The sequence below is a fragment of the Sminthopsis crassicaudata genome, chromosome 1 (genome assembly GCF_048593235.1).
Source record: "Sminthopsis crassicaudata isolate SCR6 chromosome 1, ASM4859323v1, whole genome shotgun sequence".
Lineage (NCBI taxonomy): Eukaryota > Metazoa > Chordata > Mammalia > Dasyuromorphia > Dasyuridae > Sminthopsis > Sminthopsis crassicaudata.
Genome location: NC_133617.1, coordinates 561,218,970 through 561,242,552, shown reverse-complemented (window position 1 = coordinate 561,242,552; position 23,583 = coordinate 561,218,970). Strand labels below are relative to the sequence as shown.

At 32.8% G+C, this 23,583-nt stretch overlaps 1 protein-coding gene across 2 annotated transcripts in view; it reads left to right on the top strand.

Moving 5' to 3' along the window:
• Positions 1-23,583, top strand: part of ADGRV1 (adhesion G protein-coupled receptor V1) — a 710,827-nt gene that overhangs the window by 573,976 nt on the left and 113,268 nt on the right. For both annotated transcript variants that reach the window (XM_074282108.1, XM_074282109.1), the window contains one exon: positions 3,130-3,251. In XM_074282108.1, the coding sequence (XP_074138209.1) occupies positions 3,130-3,251 (122 nt within the window). The remainder of the gene's footprint in view (positions 1-3,129; positions 3,252-23,583) is intronic.

Here is a 23,583-nt window from a genome sequence, read left to right as displayed (position 1 = left end):
TGTTTATTCAGAACTTAATTAAATACTTAACTCTAGTCAAGAAAACTTGCTAACCCAGAAACACAATAAGTACTTTCTTATCAAGAAATCTCCTCACCCTGAAACTACTCCCTAGCTAAATGCTATTAATTTCAAAAAGAAGGAGCTATAATCCACACCCTTCCACATTCATTCCCACTCCTTATCTTGAAGCTCTACATCTTGTATCCTCAGGGATTCAGACTGGCTTCTCCTATTTTACTTTGAAAAGTGTTTCTAATATACCTCTCCTATGTGAAGAAAAAAAAAAAAGGGAAAAAAAGCCAAAGGGATAAAAGTAAAACTGTTTTAGAAATGATAATAAACACAAGCTGAAAATACACGCTCAGTTCAATAGAGTGTCATCCCTATACTACTGTCAGTGATATAAAATAATAAAACAGGACTACAGCTACAGGAAACATAAAATTTTTTCACTACACTTTAAAAAGGCAATGAACATAATTCTATCCTTATTTTCCAACTTGAGTACATCTACTCTCTCTGCTAAATACAGTAGAAATAAATATTAATTCAGTTTCTTTCTTCTTTCCACATAAGTTTAACTTAAATGTCACGAAGAATTAGAATTTATAAGTTTTAAGAAATTAATTGTTTTTGCTCCCATCTTTTAAAACCATTTTTTCTCATGAGTGACTCATAATTAAGTTAGGCACTTGTCCAACACAACATTTTATTTTGTTTAATGTTATCATTCCTGCTGAAAATATTACCTTCCTAAAAATGACCTATATTCGGCTCTCTTGACATGGTTGTTACATAGACATCTCCTAGCTTTCTCACTACCACATCTCAAGCAAATATATTTTCTTTCCTATTATTTTAAATTATTCTTATTAGAATGATTTGAGATTTTGTTAATTAGTGATCTAATTTGTCAATACTACTTTAGATTGATACATTTTTAAAGTGATAGCATTTTATAATATAAACTTTAAAACTAATAGGAAACTTACTAGTAGTTCACTTATTTTGAAATGTTTGCTATTATGAAGTTAATGGAAAGAGTACTGATTTGAAGCCAAAAGATCTGATCCAAATACTCAATCTGCTGCTTTGGAGAATATGAGAAATTTACTTACAGTCTCAGAACCTTAGGTTCCTGTCAGCTATTTAGTCAGGATTTATCAGACATCTATATATACAAGGATTTATGCTGTGTCCTGGAGATACAAAAACAAAAATGAAACTCTCCTTCCTCAGGGAGCTTACATTTTAAGTACACATAAAAGTATATATCAAATTGAACTAGATGTTCTCCACTGTCCCTTCTGGCTCTAAATTCTATAATGCTAATACCAAAACTTGATCATTTTCATTAAATGAATACTCCATTTTGTACTCTCCAAACCCACTTTACTCTCAAAGGCATTTAGATCTGATGATGGTCCTTTGGAATCAGTCAGGTTTGTTTTATTCTACAGAGATTAAAAATAAATAAATCCACTTGAACTCAAACAGTTCTTAATCACTTATTTTTCACGTTGGAGAACTAGTTTGGGCATTGTACTTTAGTATATTGAACTGTATGTGATTGGAAACTTAGGTGTCCATTTGTCTTTTCTTCATCCTAATAGTTCTAACCTGAAAAATGAAAAGTCACTACTGTACAGGATACCAAAATAACATGGATGTTGCTGATAAGTGCTATTTCATGATGCTGTCTTACCCCATAGGACTTTCCCAGCACCTGATTTCTTTGTACTTTGTTCTAGACACTTGTTGAGATTTTCAAAGGTAGCTGCCCTATTTGTTCATACAAAAATGTACATGTCCTTTTGTACTGTGTACAGAGACATAAATAGAATTTTGTGTATTCATAGTGGGTTCAAAGTTTGCAATCTACAAATTCAATGCACGAATTGTGGACCAATTCTGGCAAATTATCTGATCATGGCTCAGGCATTTTTTCCAGACTTTGCCATAAGTAAAAGCAATATTTTTGTACTAAAAACAAATCTAATTAAAATTAGCTATATCTATGTATCTTTTTTTTCCCCAGGCCTTCTATAAAGAAGCTATGGCCATGGGTTCCTTTAATTACACTAGGTTTTGCTTATGTAGATTTTATCTTATTTTTACATTGAAAATCACAAACCAGACAATTAACATCAACGATTCTCAAAAAGAGAAACCTGCCTCAGTTTCCTTTTCTTATAAATCTTTTACTTCTCAAATATGCTAAAGTTGCATGAATAATAACACATATACTCCAGGCTGAATTTGAGAGAAATGGGTAGATGTGTACTTTGAGGTCTGTCCAGTTTCAGAGTCCATTCTGCTGACATTTCACTGCAGGAAAGAACTTTTGCTCATTAGTGCTAAGGTCACAGGGATAGATTTAGAGCTGGAAGGAACCAGAGAGATCAGTTAATTTAAGCTTTATCTTTTACAGAGATCTTTTTCTGAATCTTATGTGATCTACCATATGAATACTAAATGCCCCTTTTCAAGCTTAAAACACCTATAAAAAAGAAAAAGGAAAAGGAAAGAGGAAAAAGAGGAAATTTACACAGAAAAGTGCTACAATGAAGGACACTTGAAAATATATTGATAAATGTCTAGGGCAATGTGTTAAAATAATTCCAACTTCAGTTCTCCTTAAATAGAAAAGTAGATGCTTGTGTTTGGTATTATTCATTCTTATAGAAAGAAATCTTTTATTTCATTTTTACTTCTGTTCTCAGGACATAACTTGGCAAATGGAAGAAAGCTTTGCATCTAATTCCCTGTTTTTAAGAGGAATTTCCAGGTTTCTGTGTTTATAGGAATAGCAGTCTAGATTTGAATGTATTTTCATTATAGTCAAACATTGATGGTATTTTGTAAATAGTCCAGCAGGTGGTAGTCTAGGAGAAGAACAGCTCCCATCTTTCCACATCCTACTCACCTACTCCTACATCCATTTGCAAAAAAGAAAGAGTGTGAAGGTAGCAGTGTATCTTATCACTGTTGGGAATAGGAATGGGAGTTCTAATATTTCTTAGCCATTATTATTCTCAGTATATCCCCACAATGTCACAAGACAGGAACTAATAAAAAACTTTGTAGATAGTCAATATTTTGAAACTTTTTTTTTCTTATTTCTAGAAATCCCACTGGTTTTATACCTGTTTGCTCTGATTTCCGTTACATGGCTTTGGGGAGGACTACATATGGCTTATAGACACCTCTGGATGCTGGTCCTCTTCGTCATTTTTAACAGTATACAGGTAAGATTCCTTTTCCAGACATCAAATATTCATCCATAATTAGATAATGAATTTGAGACTTGGTAGTTTCATTGAAATGCATCAAGTGACATATGCAAATGAGTCTTACTAACATGGTATCTACTGGGAGTAAATCTCCAATATTTGAGATGTAGATTAAAACTCATACTATTTGAGGCAGGTAGGTGGTGCAGCAGACAGGGCACCAGTCCTGAAGTCAGGAGGACCCGAGTTCAAATCTAGCCTCAGATACTTAACACTTCCTGGCTGTGTGACCCTGGGCAAGTCATTTAACCCCAAATGCCTCAGCACAAAAAAAGAAAAAAAAGAAAAGAAAAAAGAAACTCAAACTGTTCCCTACATGAAGAAATATATTGCATTTTGATACCTTTCCCCCACCCAAATTGCCATAGAAATGTATACCATTTTTATAGGATCTACTTGAATTCAATTCAGTTGACAATAGAGGACCTGATTTTATGTTTGGAGAAATTAGTAAAGGCAACAAGATAGATCTTATGCCTTAACATCAGGATTGAGATTCTGCCCTTAAAAAAGAACATAAATATGTTGAAGAATGAAAACTGTCCATAGTGTTTAAGGCAATCTCTTTTAAAACCTGATAGTGTGCGTGCCGTGATATTCTTTTGGGCCAATGTGGAAAATAATTGACATCCCCCACTTTTTGTAATACCACAACTCAGTGACTTAAATTAGCCTCATGACTAAGCTTGGAGAGTATAACTAGAAATTATATAACCATAGCAGGAATTACAGCTACCCTTTTTTGTTACTATTACTAAATGGAAAATAAATTATGCACTGAAATGAACAAATGGAACAAATGAAGGCATTTCTCTTAAATTTCTAAAGTGGAAAAATCTGACCTAGGTTATAATTCCTTGAATTTATCTTAACATATTTAGAAAGGTTTGATATTGACCATAATATGTACACAAAACACCATAGTACCCATTTAGGGTCACAGTATGAAACGAACCCAGTTTTGAGACTCATTGTCCAGTGAAGATTAATGATAATTAGAGATTTACTTGTCTAACGTTCTTATTTTATTAATGAAGATTATAAAGCCCAGAGAGCTGATTTATCCTGCATCATACAGGTAGTACATGTCAGAGCCACGATAGAAACCCCAGTTCTAAGATAACAAACCTTTTGCTCTTTTCACTGTTCCATATCAATTCTCAATTGTATGGTTTGTTCCATTGGTTTATATAAAGTAGCCTCAACATAGCATAATCTGAAGTTGGGAAAAGAGAGCATTTTAACAAGTTTAGAAAAGTGAAATTGGTTTTTGGCCAAACATCTTTGAAGGGCTGTTGAAATTGTATGTAGATTAGTTTGAATCAATATTTGTTAATTATATGGATCAGATATACCAATGATTTTAATTATGTAGATTAGATACAGCAATATTTATTGATTATCTATGTGTAAAGCTCTGTGTTGGACTGTGTAAGGAGAGGAAGTATGATTTAGGAAAAGGATTTACCTCAAAGTCAGGAGCTTTAGGTTCCAATCAGAGCTATATTCCAATTTGCTATGGGGAGGGAGCAAATCACTTTGCTTCTCAAGGTCTTCTAAAAAATGTAGTATGACCTCTAAGATCTGTTTCAGCTTTAAAAAAAATTATGTGATATTAAAATAAAAAGCAAAATCTCTCCTTTGAGGACCTTATAATTAAATCTGTAGAAGTATGGTTACCCTAACTAAAATCCAGAACACCAGTGAACACATAAGCACATATATATAAATTAAAATGTTACAAATCATGTGTGTAAATGCTATATACATAAAAATTAATAGCATAATCAAAGTTTGGTGAGATTCATTAAACATCTTTAAGCATAGTAAACCTTGCACTTAATATAATCAATAAATGTTTATATATTTGACCTCAATATAATCTCAACACTAGGTCTTTCCAGGTGCTCAGTGATTAAGAATGCAACCTAAAAAGCAAAACTTTTTTTTTTAATTTTCATTTTTATAAAAAAAATAAATAAAGGAGAAATTATTTGATTTACAGTGAGATAAGAAATATAGTGAAGTATTTTTTTTTAAAAACTGATTAGTGGAAAGGAATTTAATGATAATAGTGCTTTTCAAAGAATATAAATTATTTTTCTGGGTTCTTACCAATTCAGAAATCAACAGACTTTTAATAGGTATTCGCTAAGTATTTGATTGATTAGGAGGTAATTTGTTAGCTTTTAACATGGGAGTATTTTCAGAAAATAACAGAATATTATATTATAAATGAATATTATATTATAAATGAGTCTTATAAATCTTTTCTTTCCCAGTGATCTGTTACTCCCATTATATTTATCTTTAAGTTTTTGTTTTTGTTTTTGTTTTTTTTTCTGGTCTTTATATTCATGTTTTCTATCTCTGTTCTTCATTTTACAAAGAAGCTAAAGCAATAATAGGTCGTGTCTTTTTAGACTTAACCCAATAAGTAATCAGAAAACTTAGTGTGAGTGTGTGTGTTTATTTTGAATGGCATGCCATGAAAATATAGTGTTTTATAAAAATTAATGTAACAATAGTATACAAGTTAATTTGCAGTGGGAAGAAACTTAAGCAAAGGAGACCAGTTAAAAGATTATGTGTGAAATTGATGGGGAAGGAAAAAATTTATAGAGACATTTTAAAGATAGGATTTACTTGATGATCATTTGGATATTTATACATGCATGCAGTCATCATTGCTACATGGGATGGGGATTCCCCTTCCCCCTCATTGACAGTCTAAGTGAGATGCTGCCTCGGGCCCAAGAAGCTTATACTAATGAGAAGAGAAGAGAGGTGTTGTAGGAATCACCCACTCCCTTTAAGACTGAGTAGGCTTTTAGTCATCAATCCCCTTTGGCACTGTGCCCCCTTTCCATCTTCACAGTCACTAAGGGATCAATATGGGATTTCTGCATCATCCCAAAGCATGATTTTTTTCAAAACTAAGGAAAAATATGTTTCTCTTCCTGTGGAATTTCTTTCATGTTTTTGGATATACACACATTATATAAATCAATTGAGAATATGTTACCTTCGTTCTTGCCTTTCTATCTTTCCTCAGATTCCCTTCACATGGATTCCCTCCCATCCCCATCAAAATTCAAAGTCCTGCCCATGATTCTCCCCACTCCAAATAGCATTTTCCCCAAAAACATTGTCTTTATTGATCTTCCTTTCCTTTAAACACTAAGAGCTTTTATGGTTTCAATCAAAGAATTTGTCATTTGATGACATGTTGTCTTATACTGTTGTATGTTAATTGTTGTCTCTGCTATATTGTATGCCTCTCAAAGGCATTTTATACTACATCTGCACTCTACCATCAACTTCCCCAGTACCCAGCACAATGCTGAATGCAAAGGAGAAATTCAGTAAAGAACTGTTTATTGATTCAGGAACAATTGCTTCTTCAATATTATACTGCCATTACTAAATAGGTCCCTGTCCATCACCATTTGCTCTCTATATTCTTTATTTATTAGGGAAGGGGAAGTATCCTCTATCAAAGTTCCACATTGTTGTTTTATTTTGGAGTAAAAGTGATCCTGTGTTCTCAAAGGCTATGCCAGTAGAGTTCAAGCTCTGACAGGTCCTACTATATTAATAAAGTTTGAGTATTTGGCCAAAATAGCTCAATTTGGCCATTGAAACAATATCTATTTTCTTAGGACCAGCCTAGTTGATCATGGAGAAGGATTGCCTCAATATACTGGCCATCTAGGGATGCAACTTTTCTAACAAGGACAACAAATACATCAAAACAACCTTCAATTCCAAGTAGTCCTTAGTAGCACTGCTTCTGCAGTGATAGTAGTAGAGAAGTAAGAAGGGGGTCCAAGAGTGCTAAGAATCACAAAATAGACTGTTCATAGATATTCATTTGACTGCTTGTATTCTAAATGTGAGGTGCTTGTCCCATAAATAATAAGAAGGCATATTGCTGGAACAACTAAGGCATCTTGACATTCTTATTATAAATAAAAACAGAAGAAATAGTTTTAGCCAACTGGAAGGATGGTTCATAGGTGTTCCTTGAAAAGACAAGGAAGGAACTGTCAAAGTGAAGTTTATCATACACCTAAAGCTACAAAAAAAATCTTATGCGGCAACTAGGTGATGCAGTGGATAGAGCACCAGCCCTGAAGTCAGAGAGGACCTGAGTTTAAATGTGATCTCAGACACTTACACTTCCTAGCTGTGTGACCCTGGGCAAGTCACTTAATTCCAATTGCCTCAGCAAAACAAAAAAAGAAAAAAGAAAAATCTCATGAAATGGTTGGTCATCACATATTTTAGTGCTAAAGATAAGCATTTTCAAAAAGATCATCAAAAAATTTCAACTTCTGCACTGATATTATTTACTGAGTCTTAAATGACAAATTCTATGAAGAATATATATTGCACTACAACAGTGAAAAAGTTGAGGATGAAGAGGAATATATGAGAAATTTATAGATCCGACAAACAAAATGAGAGACAATAAAACTCTAGATTATATAGTAGCTTCACATCTCTGTATGATAAACATTTTTTTCCTAAAAAAAAAAAATTGGTATGTCTCAAACATAGTAAGTACCAAATAAATTCACAAAAAATAACAATAGTTAGCAGATAGAAAAAAGGATCACTATGGACATGGGAGTTATCACTGGATAGCCTTGTGTGCATAATCAAACTATCAATTCATCAGAGTTGAGATCATAATTTATAATAAACAAAAAGGATTGTTATGAAAAAACATATGAGGTACAATTTAAACTTTTTAACCTTAAACATTGATCTTAGACAAAGTCAAATGTAAAAACAATTGAATCAAGAGAGAAACCACTATATGTCAATTTTATTAATATTGTTTTATATTATGTGTGTATGCATATATAAAAACATATGTATGCATGTATATTTCTCTGTTTTGTTGTGTGTTTATATACATATGTGCATATATGTACATGTGTGTGTATACATAAATGTATCCATGCTTAACTGCAACCTGCTTGAGTGGGGAGAAAGGGAAGAGAAAGAATAGAGTAAAAAGGGCGAAGCTGAGAACAAAGAAAATCTTATAAGGAAGCACAATACAATTCCTTCTGTTATTATAATGTATGCTTTCTTGAAATGGAAATTTATTGTTACATATTTTGAATCCAACTTAATGTCTGCTGGGCACATGGCAATGTTTTTTTAGAGTTTTTGTTTGTTTTCTTTTTCTGTCTTTTCTATCTTGTTTTTAAATAAATTAATTCTTTTTTTAAAAAAGATTTAACCTTGAATTACTTAAGCAAGCTATTAGAAATAAAAAAATGAGAAATAGACTACAGAAATTACCTTAACATCTATAAGTTAAATAAATGTAAATTAATTTCTGTTGCAAAGAGACTAAAAGAGCTCAGTAAGCACCTTAGCAAACATTTGACATACTTGCCAAATGATGAGAGATGGCTGCCAAAGGCAACATCAATTCACAATATAAACTATTCTATAAAATCTTTTGAAGAATGTAATAGATGATTATGAGCAGTATTGTCTCATAAAGCTTAGGAAAAATGGAGAATAAAACTAGTCTAAAGAAATCATGACATGATAGCCAACTAAGCAAAGTCATATTCAAGGATATTCAAGGATGAAAGCAGAAAAGGACCATAAAAAGAAGAAAAATCAAAAATATATGCAAAAACTACAACAACTACAACAACAAACTATTTTTCTCTCAAGAACAGTTGAATTGCTTTCCTTGGACCCTAACATCATAGGACCTGTGATCCTTATAAAGAAAATAGAAATAGTACTAAAGAGATTAAAGCTGGGAAAAGTAAACATTTAGATTAATTATATACAAAGTAGACCTATACTGCAGATGACAATTATGCAGACATTACTAGTCTGAGCTACAAAAGTTCTAAAGAGAGAGAAAGATCCCAAAAGCATGGGGAAATTTTAATAACATTGATTGTAGAAGAAAAGACCATAAGAACATCAACAACAACATGCCTCACAGCTATACAAACTCTTTGAAGGTTAACTATGTATAAGTTGAGGGCATCTTCATGGAGGGCACTTATAGCGAACAGTAAAACTTTTTCAAATAATATGCAACAATGGATCACTTTACTATCTCACAATCAAATGATGTAAAAAGTATAAGATCTGCTTATAAAATACGCTTATTTTTGTTGAATATTAAAAAGCATCTGAATTGTTAAAATATAACAGCACTTTATAGGCTCTTTTATTACAAGATTTATTCTGTCCTTACATTGAGATCATTTAGGATTCCTTGGAAGATGTAGCAACAAACTGTTCAATGACAAGCCTATACTCATAGAAGAAACATGAAATAGGGCCTACCAAAATCATTGCCACTAAATGAAGGAGATTTACTTCATAGTCTAAGAAAGGATGGTGAGGACCTCCCATTTGTGGAAGACATTGTGTTGATTTTATCAATCCCATCACCCTGTGGAGTTTTCTATTATAGATTTGCAATCATTCAAATTAATTTAGACTATCCAAGGATATGCTGGCAATATTTGACAATTGGTGCTCCAGGTAAGGAAAAATATTCATATCACTCACTTTTAAGTTTAATCTGAGTTACTAACTTTTTCTTCATCACTTATTTAAGTCTAAACAATAAAAAACAATAAATCAAGTTGCTATTTATAACATTTGCTCATTTCTAAAGCATAAATGCTTATGCTGAAAATGTAACAATTAATTTCCATGAACCAATTCAAGCTGGCTCTAGTACAACCCCTGAGCTTATCTGTCCATAAATTAAAGACCAAGCTAATGAAAGATGTCTATTTGTCAAATTGCCAGAATTCAGCCTGTAACTTTGGTGATTTCTATAGAACTGTTCAGCAGTGTACACAGCAGGAACATAGATGGACAATGAGCTAGACAATTTTAGAGTTGGATGGAAGAGCAGCTTGTGTTGCTTCTGAAAAATTTCAGGGTCCTTTTATTGAACCTAAGTTTCTCTCAAAATTACTATGAAGACCAGTTTTCTCAATATAAACACTTAACTGTTGTTGCTGCCTAGTAGCAGTAGTTGCCTAGTAGGAGACCACTGTTTTCGAAAATTTAAAGATGAATAATACATAGAGTACAGTGGAAAAGCAAATGGTGAGATAATAGGGTGCAGCATAAAACTGAGGAAGTCCAGAAATGAATTAGTAAAAGATATATTAAGGAATTATACATAATAGAAAGAGAAGATGGGATAAGGTTGACAAGTAAAAGTAGTCTCTATGAGTACTTCAGCATAGACCCAGAATATGGGAGAAAGTGAGAAAGATTTTCAGTAAGTTGGGGAGAACCCTTGTGGTTAATTTATAGAAGGATATAGATGAGATTCACATAAGATGGGCAGGTATGGACCTGTTGTGATCTGTATCATTAGAGTAGAAGGAATCTTAAATCAGTAAGAACATAGATCCACTTCATTAATTAAAAAAATTAGCAACAATTGTAATTAACTATTGTTTATTAACCATGCATTGTATATATAAAATCATCACAATCATAATCTGGATGATATAGCATTGTATATAGAAGACGTTCTCTGGGAACACAGATTCTACAAGTAGAGATTATTTCATTAATTGTGTTTATGCAGTGTTTAACACAGATTGATTTTTCATGTTTCATATTAAATAATTTATACAAATCTATATTATTATAACAAATAAGAAAAAATGAACTTTGATTTAAGAGAAATGAATGCAGAGTAACATCAAATAACTGAAGACTAAAATAAAATTAAGATATGTTGATAAACACACTATATCCGTAACATAATGAGCCAGTTTCCTAAAGCTACAATCAGCAGACTGTGTTTGTACAATCTTTTAGAAGAAAGAAGTTTTCTGTGGATTTCTGAGGTAGAAACAGGCAGGAGGGGAAAGGTCCTATAGCAACTTTAACCTTCCTTCCTCATGCCCTATCTCTCCATAGGAGACTAGAGCAGCTGCTATTCTGATGCCCCTATCATTTTCCCAGATAATGAACAGCAGCTCCCAGCTTGCTGCAGTGTGGCTTTGGAACGTGTCTTTGAAAGATACAGACACTGATCCCATGGCTGGTAGCCACACGTACTCTGCCTGCTGGCTGTGTCTCAGCAATCTCTGCTGATTGTTTGAAATACGTCTATGTAATGATTCAAGCAGACATTTGGGAAGAGAGAAGTAGAGATGTTTGCATGATATTCATCATGATATGTGACACGCCTTGTAGGACCAAATAAAGTGAATTAAAATTTGAGTTTCTGATATTTTCAGCTGTATGAAAATCCTGATCCTTTGGGGCAAAGATTCTACAAACTACAAGCTGGTGATGCCTTATATTTGCTGACAATTCCTTATCCAAATACTGTTATAAACAACTAATTTATGTGTCATTTGTGAACCTGTGTGTAGAGGTGCAATCTGTACTTTTCAGAACCTTTTAGGTAGACTATATTAAGTAGCTTATATGAACTCATTAGCATGAAAAGGATTTTCTCCAGTCCTACCAGTCTTTTTAAAGAAACTATCATTCAAAGTATACTGTGTTGGGGCAGCTAGGTGGCACAGTGGATAGAGCACCAGCCTCGAATTCAGGAGGACCCGAGTTCAAATGTGATCTCAGACACTTAACACTTCCTAGCTGTGTGACCCTGGGCAAGTCACTTAACCCCAGCCTCAAAAAAAACCCCAGTATACTGTGCTTATGTGCATGTGTGTATATACAGAGGTGTATATATATACATATATATATATATATATATATATATATATATTTGAAGCACTATAGAATCTTTTAAACCTTTCTGGGCCTATTCATAGAGACATAATTGGGTTTTGACTTCCCTCCATCATTGTCTATGAATATTTAAGGTGATGGGTTTTGGAACTCTGTAAATAATTCTGAAAAAAAAATGCATTTATGGATGGAACATCTGTCTTTTGTATAATGGCCAGAATGTGTTTTGTGTCTGAATTGTTATAGAGCTTGAATAACTATTTTTCTGGGTTGCTATAGAAGAGATTCCTACATTGGGTGGAGAATTAGACAGCATGAATTCTAAAATCCTTTCCAAATCTTTAAGTTCTGCTAGTGTAGTCTTTAGATCACATAATGTAAATTATATTAGCTAATCATTATCTTAAGTTCTTGTAACTTCTTAAACAAGTCATACAAATGATTTTGAAAATAAAAACAAAAACAAAACCCAAAAGGTATATATTAGACTAAAGAACAGCCATATTTTTGACAATATCTAAGGCTCTTTCTTGGGGTCACTTCTCTTTTCTTTTTGCTCTCTCTTACTTGATTAGCTCATCAACTCCTATCAGTTCAGTTATTTCTTTACAGATGATTCCCAGGTTTATATATACAGTCCTAGTTTCTCCCCTTATCTGCAGTTGCATATCACCAGCTGCATATTGGACATGTCAAAGTAGATTTCCAGTGGCTATCTCAAATAAGTGTCCAAAACAGAATGCATTATCTCTACCCCTCCCCCAAATCCAAGCCTTCTTTTCAAAATTTTCTTATTACCATAGAAAATACCACCATCCTTCTAATTGTGATCCTATTGGCATCATATTTTTAAAGCTAGGAGGTATCTTAGCAATCTATTTAATTCAACCTTCTTAATTGTAAAATGAGGAAATTGAGGCCAAAAAAGACTATTTAACTTTCCTAAGACTTCCCAGGATTCTAATAGTAGAAATAAGATTCTAACATAGGTATTTGAATTTTGAGTTCAGCACTCTTTACAGCAAGCAAGCAGGCAACAATTATTTGGTACTTATTTTTTTCTAAGCACTGTGATAAGCATATAAATAAAGCATAAAAAAAAAGACAGCCCCTGCCCTGAAAGAGTTTACATTCTAATGGGGAAAACATACATAAAAGGAAATTGAAAAGTGGGGCAGAGAAGACATGGTGGTAAAGTCCAGAGATTTGGGACCATAGCCAGATGGTGAATGAAGAATAGCTAGATTGGACTCAGACCCATTAACAATTGCCTTGGAAGGAATGCACCAATGGGAAAAGGGACCAAGTTTGACAGAAGAATGTTCAAGGTGAGAGGACCTAAAGTGCTAAGGAAAGTTAAGGATAAAAAGGCAGATTAATCATGTAAAAAGTAAGAATATTAACTAGGAGAGGAATGAGGCATGGTTAAGCACATCCATAAAATGGAAGACTCTAGAAAGATTCACACCAATGGACAAAGGAGGCCATCTTGGTAAAGTGATGTTTCAGGGTATAAAAACCACAGGCACTGAGGAAAGTATACTATCCTATTTCTCCAATTAATGAATTAAGATTCTAATTATCTCCATGTAGTTATGAATAATAATGTGTGGAATATTTTTTATTAATATGTATAGTAACTTTATGATGTTTTAGTAGCATATGGTCACAACAGAAGACTTTCATCAATCAACCAATTTATTGAAATTGCTTCATTTATTTATTTATGGGTTTGTTTATTTATTTATTTGTTTGTTTTGGGGTTTTATTATTTATTTTAAACATTATTTTCTTTCTGAATGTTGAGTTCCAAATTCTCTCTGCCCCCTCAGACTTTCTTCCATTCACTGAAAAGGCATGCAATGTTGATAGCAATTATACATGTGAAATTATGCAAAATATATTTCTATATCAGCCATATTTGAAAAAAATAAATGAAAAAAATTATAATTCAATTTGAGCTCAGAATTCATCAGTTTTCTCTCAGGAAATGGATAGCATTTTTATCACAATTAATCATCATTAAAATTTTGTTGTTGCTGAACCCAGTTATTATTTCACTTTGCATCAGTTCTGATTGGTTTTGTCATATTTTTCTGAAACCAGCGTCTCATAATTTTCCCCAGCACAATAGTACTCCTTCACAATCATGTACCACATCTTGTCCAACCATCTCCCAATTAATAAGCATTCTCTCAATTTCTAATTTTTTGCCAACACAAAAATAGCTTCTGTAAATATTTCTGAACCTATAGATCTTTCCTTTTTTCTTTGATTTCTTTGAGTTTCAAACCCCCAGTAGTGATTTTGCTGGGTTTTATAACCCTTTGGTCATAGTTCCAAATCATTTGCCAGAATGATTGGATCAGTTTACAGCTCTACCAACAGTGTGTTAGTCCACCTATTTTTTTACCTCCCTCCAACATTTGTCATTTCTAATAGATGTGAGATGGTACTACAAAGTTGGTTGCTTTAATTTGCATTTCTCTAATCAATAGTGATTTAGAAAATTTTCATATGACTATAGATAGATATGATTTCTTTTTTTCTGAAAACTCATTTGGCCATTTATCAGTTGGGAAATGGCCCTTGGTTTTATAAATTTGACTCAGTTCCATATTTAGTATATGTTTGAAAAATGAAACTATTATTAGAGAAATTTCTTTTTTTCCCTATTTTTATTAATTTTTATAATTATAACATTTTCTTTGACAGTACATATGTATAGGTAGTTTTCTTTTTTTTTTTTTTTTTTACAACATTATCCCTTGTACTCCCTTCTGTTCCGAGTTTTTCCCCTCTTTCCCTCCACCCCCTCCCCTAGATGGCAGGCATTCCCATACATATTAAATATCTTATAGTATATCTTAGGTACAATATATATGTACAGAACCGAATTTTTGTTGTTGTTGTTGCAAAGGAAGGATTGTATTCGCAAGGTAAAAATAATCTGGGAAGAGAAACAACACAAAACAAAACAAAACAAAAAAACCAATGTAGAGCAATTTCTTATAAAATATTACTTCTTTGTCAATGATACCTTTTAGCAAAATGCAATTTCCCTGATTATCCCTTTTATTTGGGTTTATTTTTGCTTTTGCTTTGAATGAATCATGGTGGCTACTTCTGTTTATTTTAGCTTATCTGAACTATATCCTATTTTTCTCCACCTCTTTATTTTAATTCTATGAATGTCTTTCTGTTTCATGTATGTCTCTGGTAGACAACATAGATCCTCATTTCTAATCCATTCTGCTATCTGCTTCTGTTTTATGAGTGAGTTCATCCCTTTCATACTCCTAGTAATGATATGTATTTTTCTATGTCCCATTTTCTTCTTTTATTTTTTCTCTCTTTTTTTTGTCCTGTCTCTCCTCAAAAATCTATATTGATTTTAACCACTTTTATCATTCCTCCCACATTTTTCTTATTCACTTAACCCTCTCATTTCCCTATTGGGCAAGTTATATTTCTATACACGATTGAGTGTATGTGTGTGTGTGTGTGTCTGTGTCTGTGTCTGTGTGTCTGTGTGTCTGTGTGCACGTGCATGGATGTCTACCCTCTGAACCAATTCCAATTAGAACATTCAAGTATTGTCCACTACTACCTGTTTTCCATTCTGTTATAAAAAGATTTTCCTTGCATGCCTCTTTTTTTTGTTTTGTTTTGTTTTGGGTTTTTTTGCATGCCTCTTTTATATGAGACAATTTTCCTTATTCTACCTCTCCTCCCCTTGTTCCAGTGCATCCCTCTTTCTAATCCCTTTTATCCCTTTTTTTTTTTGAGGGGGGAAGATCATTCCAACATAAATGATTCTCATTCATACTCTGTCTAGCAATAATAGAGATCTTAAGAATGCATCATCTTCCCATTTAGAAAAGTAAACCGGTTAATTTTATTGAGTTCCTTATGATTACTCTTTCATGTTTCTCTTTTTATGCTTCTCTTGAGTTTTCTGTTTGAATGTCAAATTTTCTTTTTGGGTCTAGTCTTCAGGAATGCTTGAAAGTCTTCTTTTTGATAAAATATCCATTTTCCCCTGAAGGATCATACTCATTCTTTATATTCATTCTTTGTGGGTAGATTATTCTTCATTGTAATCTTACCTCCTTTGTCATCATATTTCAGGCCCTATGTTCCTTTAATGTTAGAAGCCACCAAATTTTGAATGATACTGACTGTGACTCCACAATACTCGAATCATTTCTTTCTGACTGCTTGAAGTATTATTTTCTCTTTGACCTTAGAGCTGTGTAATTTGGCTATAAAACTCCTGGGAGTTTTCATTTTGGAATTTTTTTTTCTAGTAGGTAATTGGTGGATTCTTTCATTTAAAATTTTACACTCTGGATCTAAAACATCAAGGTAGTTTTCCTTGGAAGTGTCTTTAAGTATGGTGTCTAGACTCTTTCTTTGATAATGGCCTTCACCAAGTAGTCAAATGATTCTTAAACTATTTCTTCTTAATTTATTTTTCAAATCAACTGTTTTTCTAATGAACTATTTCACATTTCTTCTTTTTTATTATTCTTTTGATTTCATTTTATTGTTTCTTGATATCTCATGGAGTCATTAAGTTTCACTTGCCCCATTCTAAGTTTTAAGAAATTATTTTCTTCAGTTGAGATTTTGTGCCTCTTTTTTCACCTGACCAATTCTGTTTTAAGGAATTCTTTTCTTTTAAATTCTTTTAAGGAGTGAATTTTTGTTACCTACATTTCCATTTGCCATATACTGTTGATCATATACAGATTTATATTGCAGTTCCAATGCAAAGAGGAATGCTGGGGTCAGTTATAAGGGAGAGGGTGCTAGATGCAGTTCTAAGGCAAAGAGAATGCTACCACTTGGGGCTATAAAGGGCCAAGGAGACCTTTCTGAGTAATGTTCAGAGTACAGACCAGGAAACCAATGACCTTAGAAATAATACTTTATCTTTGTTTACTTGTTTTTACTGATCTTCTCACTAATCTTCCAATTTAAAGAAACCTACCTTTGTTTTTTGAACATTAATGAGGCTGTCTTTATTTTTGACCAAACTTTCCTTTGTATTTCAGCATATCATTTTAATTGCAGACTTAAACAATCCTCAAAATGCTTTACTTCCCCATATCAGCAGCCAGTGAACTGTTTTTAATAGTCAATGAAATGTGTGTCTTAAGAGCTAAATTTTTTTTCACATTTTCTTGAATATCCCATTCTTACAAAACACAAAATTTAAAAAGTGAAATATGTATATGGTATAAAATTCAGCATTTATCTTACTAAGAATTAACTAAAATTAGAGAAAACAGTTCAATCCCATTTCATCTGATCAGTATCAGAAAAAGAACACACATATTACAACTGCTGTCAGCCATAAAGTGAAGTCATTTAAAAAGTATTGCTTGTCCCAGGAAATTCGCTTACCACTAAGATCTTTGAGGGAAAGAATTGTTTTTGTCTTTCTTTATATCCTCATATCTTTCCACAATATATTAAAACAATATGCTCAACAAATTCTTATTGATTGATTGATTTAATAGCTCCTAATAATGGAAAACTAACAAATGATTCTAACTGGCCAATTCAAATGCAAACAGAGACTTACTCCTTTAATGCTAATTGTCCTTCTTGCTCCAGATAAAATGTAACATGTATCATGACCATTTAGGTTCCAAACTATTCAGTTTAATTGGACAAGAGTTTATATTCAAAATCAACAAAGCATTAAAAGTCAGGGAGAACAAAAAGGAGGCTTCCTTTTTCTGCCCGCAGGACAATCAAATCTGTTGCTGCTTCTTAAGCTAGGATAGTAATTTTTCGCCCAATTTCTTATATCTATTTCAAGACTTAGGATAGTTGGTTCTACACCTTAGTAATATAAGAATGATAAAGACATGATGTTTCTCAAGTAGAAATGATGGGCAAGTTGTGGGACAACATATACTATATGAATGTCAAAACTGAAAAGTACTAATATGATTCCATAGAATCTGAATAAAGAATATATACACCTACAAAATGGTGCCCAAATTTCATTTCTTAAGAAACTTTAAAAATAAGAACCTATTACTTGCTATTTTAGAAAGTGTAAACATATTTACATTTACAAATGAACCATCCACTGGATTGTAGAAGCAAACTAAAGGTTGAAATTAGAATTTGTTACAACTTGTTTCCTTTCAGGGGACAATTGGCTTAGAGTCAGGAAGACTTCAGTTCAAATCCAGTCTCAAACACTGGACAGATCCCTAAACCCTCATTTGCCTCAATTATCTCCTCTGTAAAAAGAACTGGAAGAGGAATGGTAAAGTTCTCTAGTATTTTTGCAATGAAAACCCCAAACAAGATGACAAAGGGTCAAACATGACTAAAGTGACTCAACAACAATTTCCTTTCATATCATCTTTGAAGTCAAGCACGCTTCTCACTAAAAGTAACATTTTAAGTGCCCACATAATAGCTCACCTTGGACAAATTATTCTATGTTCCTTGGTCTGAGTTTCCTAATTTCTAAAAATAAGGGGTTGTAGTAAATGACATTTAAGGTCCATGCCAGCTGTAGAATAATAGGTCTGTAATCATAATTACCTTTGAATGATACATTGTAATTTCCAAAGTGCAGATATTATGTACACCATCAACAATTTTAAATATTATTCCCATCATATTATCCTAGATGCCATTTTCTCCCCAAAGTGATATGCTTGCTGTTTTATAGTTTCTTTTTTTCTTAAACTCTTTGTCCTAACTTAGGCATTAGGAAAGCTGTCTAAATGACAGACAAGTTGGGATTTTAAGAGTGAAATCCAAAACAGACCTCAGAGCTAGTAGCTTCCAGTTTGGTAAATAGCAATCTGGCACAATGTGAAGAAATGGTGCCTCAAAGGACTTTATTTTCTGCTTTATTTCAGGCCTAATGCACACCCCTGAAACCTCAAAAGGATTTTTTTTTACTTTAATTCTAGATTGAATATAATTCCTCACTTCAAATGTTAAGTAAACATTGTTTCCCCAGCTTTACATGTCTAATGAAACCATGTAGGCCTGGATTATTTCCAGCCATGAAATATAAAATGAAAGATGTTCCTCTAACTACAGAAGAGATTAACAATTTTTTTATTTGAACTTAAAGCAATGTTGTTAGCTTTGTAGAACTTTCTGTAGTATTAAAATTTATTTTCTGGCATAGATGTCTTATTTGGGGAAAAAAGGACTAAATATTGTCCTCTCTGTCCAGGAGAATTCAACAATTCCCAATTTAGCAAACATTTACTTAGCATTTACTATGTGCCAAACACTGTGTACATGTTGGGAATGCAAAGATAAATGCAATACAAATTCTATTTTCTTTTTTATGATATCTTTTTATTTTTCAAAATACAAGGAAAGATAGTTTTCAACATTCACCCTTGCAAAACCTCGTGTTCCAAATTTTTCCACCTCTCTCCCCTAGACCACAAGTAATCCAATGTAGGTTAAATATGTGCAATTCTTCTAAACATATTTCCAAATTTATCTGCTGCACAAGAAAAATCAGATCAAAAAGGGGAAAAAATGAGAAAGAAAAAACAAGCAATCAAACAACAACAAAGGTGAAAATACTATGTTGTCATCCATATTCAGTCTCCATAGTCCTCTCTCTAGATCCAGATAGCTTTCTCTATCACAAGTCTATTGGATTGGCCTGAATCACCTAATTGTTGAGAAGAGCCAAGTACATCACAGTTGTTCATCATATAATCTTGTTATTGCTGTGTACAATGTTCTCTTGGTTCTCCTTCACTTAGCATCAGTTCATTAAGTCTCTCCAGTCCTTTCTTAAATCAGTCTACAGATCATTTCTTATAGAACAATAATATTCCATTACATTTATATACCATAATTTATTCAGCCATTCCCCAACTGAGGAATATCCACTCAGTTTCCAGTTCCTTGATGCTACAAAAAGGGCTGCTACAAACATTTTACAAACTCTGTTTTTAAGGAACTTAAAATCTAACTTTGTCTTAAACTACAGCATACACATGCTGTTTCCTTAGGGAACCATAATTTTGTTCCTGAGGATACTCTCTCCTGTCATCAATTCAATGAAACAAACATTATTCATTTGATACTGTGTTAGGTGTATGCTGGGAGAAGTACAAAGTTTATCTTTATGGGGATAAATTTATTAAGTATATGGAGACTACAATCATGAATCTCAATAGTCCAACAAAGAAATGTGACAGTACACAGGCTCAGTGATTCTTTCTCATTACTCTTTTCACACAGACATACTACAGCTTCTCTATAATGAAAAGTTACACTTCAGTAATTCCTATGCCTAAAATAATTCATTGACTCCAGTTGAAGAGTCTTTCTGAATTTAGCTAGGCTGGTCTTTAGATGACAGTCATATAATCATCTATCCTTGTGCCTATATTCACAACCTTTCTGCTTTTATAGGTCTTGACAGAAACTGTGTGTGATGTTAACACAACTTTCTAGAACCCAGAGTCAGCTCCACTCCAAGAAATAACTAGACTGCAATAGGAATAGAAGAGGAAGGTTCCCCAGGATAGATTTATCTAAAATTTCTGCCTAATTGAGAAAAGCCTTGGTCACCTCTGTATTTTGAGGTATGGCTCAACTGCCACACCAGCAATGTGGCAGCAGAGTAAGATTCTAGTGGACAGTAGCTATATATTTAAACATAGAGATTTCAAGGAATGTTATCTCATTGGTATGGATCCTTGGACACTTCCTCATTGAATGAAGATTATATGCAATGCCTTCATAATCCATGATTTTCCCCCAAATTGCACCACTTAAAACCATTGCATTAGAGACCTTTCTCTGATTCTTTTATTATTTTATTTTGACTCAGTAATACCACTATTAGGCTTATATTCCCAAAGAAAGAGGAAGAGAAGTCTAATATTAAAAAATAGCTATAGCAACTGTTTTGTAATAAACTCATTGGGAAAAAGTGGATGTCCATCAGTTGGAGAAAGCCAGAACAAATTAAAATATATGCATAAAATGGCATGTTACTGTTTAAGAAATTAGGAAAGAAACATTGTCAGAGAAACCTGGGAAGACTTGTATCAATTGAATTGAAATAGAATGAGTGATAGAATAATAGAATAAGAACAATTTGTGTAATGATTATAGCATTGTAACTCTGAAAGACTTAAGATCTCTGATTGATGCAGTGACCAAACATAATCCCAAAAGAACAAAGATGAAGTATTTCCCCATTAGCCACTGCCTCATATTTTGACAAACAACAGATGGATTAAAGATGCAGAATGAGATATAAACTGTTTTAGAGACAGTCAATATATGTGGATTTATTTTTCTTGACTATTTTATTTATTGGAAGATGTGTGTGTGTGTGTGTGTGTGTGTGTGTGTGTGTGTGTGTGTGTGTGATGGTGAAGTTTTATGGGAAGGGAAGGAATAAAAAGGAGATAGTTAAAATGAGTCCCAAGGAAAAAGAACAAAAAAGTCAATGAAACATTAAAAAATACATAGAATAAAATGAAAGATTCAGAGAGAGAGACAGAGAGAGATAGAGACAAAGTTAAGCAAAATAGTTTGGAAATAGCATATAGATATAATTTATTATAAGATTCTTTTTTTAAAAAAATTGAACTGCAAATATGGAAATTTGTGGTTCCATATATAATACATTTTTTCCATTTGTCTTTCTGTCTGGAGATACTCATATTTGTGAATGTTTTTCCAGTTGTTTATAATAAAAAGATAATTTTAAAAGAAAAGAATGGTAAATATCATGGATTTCATTAAATGTGGGAAAAAATGAATGAAAGAATGAATAGAGCAAGGAGACCCACTTATGAAATAACCACATTAATAATATGAGAATAAACAAGTTTAAAAACCTTACAACTATGATCAAAGCAAAGACCAATAGTGACTTCAGAAGACGATGATGAAATATGCTTTCTACTCCTCTACAGAGAGATGGGGAACTATCAAGGAAGAATAAGACATGCATTTTCAAATATAGCCTCAGTAGACTGATTTGTTTGTTTGACTGAACTTACACTTAAAGAAGAATTTCTGCTTGGAGGATGAAGGAAGGGGAGTTAGTGTGTAGTGATAACATACAAAGAAAAAGAAGAAAAAAAGAAACGGGCAAAGAACAATGAATAGAATAATTTTGTTATTACCTTGTTAAACTGAAAATATTTCTTTTTTAACTGTATATAAAAGAAGTTCATGGTTTATCTTACAAATCTCTTTTTCTTCTAAAACTTGTATTGATGAGTATTAAATTCATAGTAAAAAAATAAAACTTTAAAAATGAGCAAATTTTTGCCACAGTAAAGAACTTGGGAATCACTGCTACTTATCATTCTAGTTTGTTAGCATTCAACAGCTCCTTATTTACATAAATTTAGCAAACAGTTTGATTCAGCACTAATTATGCATTTACTATATGTTTAGATTCCAAAGATTAAATAAAACAACCGTCCTGTCAGTAAGGAGCTTATATTCTGGTAAAAAGATATAATACAGAAACAGGTATAATAGAAATAAAAATAAACAAATAAAACTAAACTAAACACTAAAGTGATGGCTGTGTATGTAGAAAAGAAAGGGACAGATTCAACAGTATCCAAGAGAAGACAGTGGTCAAAAGGGCCAAGTGTAGCAGATAATCAAGAATGATTAGGATTTTTTAAAACTATCAGTTTTGAACATTAAATTGTTGTACATATACCTTAGAGAAAATAGTTTTACTTGAAGGACAAAGTCAGAAGCAAAATCACAAATGGTTGAGAGAAGAGGAATAAAGGCAACAAATGTAGATATTTTTTTTCCTAAAAGTTTGACTAAGAAAGAGGGGAAAGAGAAAATATGATTGTTTAAGGGGTAGTAGAGGCAGTGAAGATTTGTGAGGGATGGGAGTGGAGGGATTTGGGCATATTTGAAGGCCATAGTGAAGGAAGCCATGGGGGGAGAGATTAAAAATTAGAGGGGAATGTTGGTATAACAATATTTTTAAGAAAGTAGCATCTAGAATACATGTGGAGTATTTAGCCTTAGCAAGAAAGGTTATCTAATTATCAGAGATTGATAAAAAGGAGAGAAAAGGGGATCATGGCAAGAGATTTTGAAATAAAGAATGGAAGATAAGGGAGTTCATACACAGTGATCTCTAGAGTTCTCATGAAAGGAAAAGGCAGGACAATTGAATGACACCATGGATAGAGCACCAGCCCTGGAGTCAGATCTATCCTTGGACACTTACCACCTATGTGATCCTGGCAAAACACTTAACCCAATTGCCACAAAAAGCAAGAGGCAAGATTCTAAGATGCAAGATAAGAGGAGGTTTGGAAAATTTGAAAGAGAATCGCTTCCATGGGAAAAAAGAGAGGGAATCACTTAATAAGAACAAAAGAATTGCCTTGTTGCAGCAAAGGCCAAACTGAAATTGGAAAGAGAAGAAAATAAAGTCACTGAAGTGGTAATGGTTTGAAAAAGTACTGAGGAGTAGAAAGTTTCAAGTTCTAGATAAGGGCAAAGAGTAGGTTTAGGAGAGGTGAAG